Source organism: Cryptotermes secundus, unplaced genomic scaffold (genome assembly GCF_002891405.2).
Source record: "Cryptotermes secundus unplaced genomic scaffold, Csec_1.0 scaffold423, whole genome shotgun sequence".
Lineage (NCBI taxonomy): Eukaryota > Metazoa > Arthropoda > Insecta > Blattodea > Kalotermitidae > Cryptotermes > Cryptotermes secundus.
The window spans coordinates 217,949-222,766 of NW_019731985.1; the positions used below are offsets into that span (position 1 = coordinate 217,949).

Genomic DNA, 4,818 nt, shown 5'->3' on the forward strand with positions numbered 1-4,818 from the left:
AGAGACATAATAGGGCTAATTTGGTAAGTAGGACCTACAATCATATATTCATCATCTTTATTCTTAAACTCTAGTAAAAATTGTAATTAAAATTGTGAAATTTTATGTCCCATTTAATATTTAAGGTCATATTTTACACTTTTTAGGTCATATTTGACATAATTTTGGGTCATAAGTGCATGCATATATTTATATAGTTTTTAGGTCATAAAAATCTGTGCCCTAATAATGAGTAATACAACAACATGGTGCATTTTAGTGTTCTGAAAGATCAGAATTATTAACATCAGCAGTGGTAGCAGTAATAGGAAGGGTCAGGGAATTAGTTTTACTTGGGGCCAGATAATGCTATGCCAAAATGACCACGGACCATACAGTCTAATCAGAAAACATCTGCATTTCAAACATCAATCTAAACACACTTAGCAGGTACATCATAAGACATGAAGATAACATTACTTATTTATGGTTATGATTAACACTGCTCTCAGTGGATCAGACTATATAGCATCAGCAGTGATGAATTGGAAACAAAAAGTGGCTGTGACCCAATTAGAGATACTATTCTGGCATTATGACTGAAGGAATGGGAAGACTGTGAAAAACTTAAGTTAGGATAGCTGGTGTCCTAGCCAAAGTACCTCCTGAACAGAACCAGAAATGCCACCATCAGAGCCAACTTGGTCAGTGGTAACACTGTTCCTGTTTAATATGACAAGGGGAAATGTTTCAAATAAAAGTTGAAGGTCTTGATGAGATCAACATTTTATGTTATGTAACAGTCTCACATGATGAGATGACTCCAAGAAAAATTTACATAAAGTGTTGCTCTGCTTGTCAGCTGCTTCATGCTAGTTTCTTGCATGACATGCTCTTTGACTCTGACAGCAGAGGCGATATGTTTCCCTGAAACATTTGCCTTCTCTGAACTACATGGAGTTACAACCCAGGAAACCACACACTTTACATAAAGTTATATTTGAGCTTCATGTGAAGTAGGTATTATACTGGACTGATTGAAATCAAAATAGAATCTGCTTGGCAAGTTTTAGTATAATCATCAATATTTAATTTCCTGCAAAACTGTTCAATAATTTTATGGCTGGAACATACAAATAAGTGGAGAGGTGTGACTTTCACATTAATGTTCATCTCATGCTCTTTGTCTGAAGGCTAATGAGAGCAATCTATTACCTGTATTGTACACTTAGCGAACTCTAATCCAGCAATGTCATCCCATGTCACTGCAGATCTATTATCCATGATTTCACTCCTTATTAGCTCCACCATTTTGGGATCAATATTTCTCAGCCTCTCGTCAACCTCTGTCTCGTTTTGTTCCCATTCCTTCTGCCTCTGGTTTCCTCCAAAAGCAGCTTCAAAACCACTGCCAAGAGACCATAACACAAACTCTCATTAAAACAGCACACAGGTCACAAAGACAACTGCGAAGATATTGTCAACCAGACAAAGGAGGCCCCCAGTAAAGCTACGTGAAGATTTTTTTATGGATAAGCATAGTTCTGGTATCCTCAAGAATAATAATAATAAAGTCAATGCAAACATTCAGATATTCCATCAAAATGTGCAAAGTCTAAATAATAAAAAGCTAAATATGGCTCTGCTACTAACAGATAAAGCCCTAGAGTTGGACATACTATGTATCACTGAACATTGGTTAGAGGAAAAAGAAATAGGTTATTATAATTTTGAAAACTATTCCCTTATATCAGAATTCTGTAGGGAAAATAAGCGGTATGGAGGCTTATGTATCTATGTCAAAACAAATTTTGAAGCAAAGCTTTATAACTTGTTTGAAAACTTGAATCAAGAAGAACATATTGAACCTAGTATAATCAAACTAATCCAGTTTAATACAATTATTATCTGTGTATATAGAACTCCAACAGTAATATTAATATATTTATTGAAACCATGGACACAATAATTAGTAACTTAATAAACAAAGGGAAGAGCATCATTATCATAGGAGATCTCAACATAGATTTCCTAGGAAGAAAGTAAATCTACAACTACAATGTTAAACTCATATGGCTAGCAAACAATAGTTGATGTCCCAACGAGAACAGGACCTAGAAGTCAAACAGCAATAGATCAAATAATATTAACAAGGGCTTAAGGGGATATGATCTTAAGGTGATTGAAACAGGATTTTCTCACCATAAAGCATAGATACTACAAATACATATGCAGTATAAGAATAAAAAGGGGCAAATTAGACTAAAGGAAGAATTCAGAATAGCTAGATCTTACAGGGAAGAGAATGTACAATACCTAAACTATCTACTAGAAAAAGAGACTTGGGAGCTTGTTTTTAAGCAAAATTCAGCGAACGAGGCATACAATGAATTTTTAGGTACTTTACAGTATTATTATGATATAGCTATGCCTAAAAAATGGGTAAAAAGTAAACAGCAGGAAAATAAATGGGTTACCTCAGGAATAAGGGTATCAGGGAACAGACTCAGGTTTCTTGATAGTCTAATGAAAGAAGGAAACACAGCCAGAAGAATTTAAAGAATACTATTGTCATTACAAAAAAATATACAACAAAGTTATCAGTGAAGCAAAAAAATTAACTAATAACATGCGAATAAGAGCATCAGGGAATAAATCAAAAGCCATGTGGGACCTAGTTAAGGAGGAACTAGGTAAACAGAAAAAAGCAACGAAGACTATTGAAATAAGCGAGAATCGAGTAAATATACAGGATCCAAAAGCTATAGCCAATGTCTTTAATGAATACTATACTAGTATTGCCCAAAAGGTATTGAGTGGCAATCCATTATCCGAAAACAATGAAGTTAATGTCAACAGAGTAAAATATAACAGTAACAGCATGTTTTTAACCCCAACTACTGAAGAGGAAGTAGCAGGCATAATTAAAGGATTGAGTAATAAAAAATCAATGGGAATAGATGATATTTCAGAGTATATTATTAAAAAATGTTATCCTAAAATAATAAATGCTTTGACATATATAATAAATCTGTCACTCACAACTGAACATTTTCCTGATCAACTAAAAATTGCAAAAGTGAAACCTTTGTATAAGAAAGGATGTGATACAGAAGTTGGGAATTATAGACCAGTTTCACTAATTTCTGTTTTTTCAAAAATAATTGAAAAAATAATACATAAAAGACTTTTATCATTCTTTTTAATAATCACAGCACAATTAAAAATAAACAGCATGGTTTCTGTAAAGGGAAATCAACAAATACTGCAACTGCAGAGTTTATAGAAAGGGTCTACAAATCATTGGATGAGAGGGAAATAAGTACAGGGATATTTCTGGATCTGTCAAAGGCATTTGACTTAGCTGATCAGGATACGAGGGTTGGAACATTAATAGTGGCAACACGGCTGTAGAGATGCCATGTAACGGAACCAAATAATGTCGCTTATACCACACATTAGTTACATACCTACTTTACCTCAGAGCATATGGACTCTCCCTCCCCACATCATGCGCATGTGCAGTGACAAGAAGAACAGAGCCTCGTGTTAGCTGGTGGTCTAATGTAGTGTTGACACAATGTTTTTGAAACAGGAACAACGGAGATGGATAAAGATTGAATGTGCCCGAGGCCATACAGCACAACAGTGTCATCAAACTCTTCAAGAGGCTTGCGGGGAATCTGCATTACCTTACAGAACAGTGGCAAGGTGGGTAAAAGCCTTCAATGAGGGACGCCAAAATGTGGCAGACATGCATCGGCCAGGTCATCCTAGTGTCAGTGAAGAGGAAGTGTATGCCCTTTCCGCGTTACTGGAGAGTGACTGACGCCATACATTTCGTGAGCGGGCCCGAGAAACAGGATTATCACATATAACTGTGCTTCACATTCTGAAGGAACACCTGGGCACGAGAAAAATTGCATCACGATGGGTTCCGCATGATTTAACGGAAATGCAGAAATGGCTATGATATGACGCTGCTCATAACCACTTGAAGCGCTATGAGCGTGAAGGAGAGGCTTTCTTATGCCGTATCATTATGCTGGATGAGACATGGGCCAAATCATACGAGCCACAAATGAAACGCCAATCAAACAAATGGCGTCATCACGGGTCACCATGAAAATCAAAAGTTCATCAGAACCCCTTATAAGCAGTCAAAAGAGTATCAGGGTTAGAGACTGTTTGCACCTTATATTATGCTTATTTTCAATCCTTGTTATTATATGGATTGATATTTTGGGGCAATTCAGGAAGTGCAAAATTGATCTTTAGGTTGCAGAAGAGAGCTATTAGAGCTATGATACAAATCCCAAAAACTATTAGTTGTAAACAATATTTTAAATTGTTACATATATTACCTTTACCATGTCTGTATATATATGAAATCTAGTTTACATAAAAACCAATTTGAATGTTTTCATAACCAATTCAGGAATACACTCACACAATACAAGGAGAAAAGATGACTTGTTCATAGTGCCATGTAATTAACACGAGTCTATACAAAAACAATTTCAATAATACTGAACTTCGTATGTTAAATCAGTTGCCACAATATATTAAAGAGATACCAGTACTATTGCACCGCGCCCTTCGTCTTCCTCTCCACTGATTACTATAAATCACCATTATTATTATATTATTATTACGAAGAGGAAGGGCACAGCACAATCGTTACTGGCTCTATTGTTGGTTCCCACGCTCCCCTAGATGGAGATGGGGTATCCAAGCTAGGAGGAGGAAGCTACACTCAGTTCAGTGGCTAAGATAAAACAAATACAATTTTAATAACAAAATATACAGTACATAAATAACAAAAGGACACTTTGACCC

At 35.7% G+C, this 4,818-nt stretch overlaps 1 protein-coding gene across 2 annotated transcripts in view; it reads right to left on the reverse strand.

Annotated features, from left to right (window-relative positions):
• LOC111867406 (fidgetin-like protein 1) overlaps positions 1–4,818 on the reverse strand; it is a 23,404-nt gene that overhangs the window by 7,475 nt on the left and 11,111 nt on the right. For both annotated transcript variants that reach the window (XM_033752678.1, XM_033752677.1), the window contains exon 7: positions 1,195–1,387. In XM_033752678.1, the coding sequence (XP_033608569.1) occupies positions 1,195–1,387 (193 nt within the window). The remainder of the gene's footprint in view (positions 1–1,194; positions 1,388–4,818) is intronic.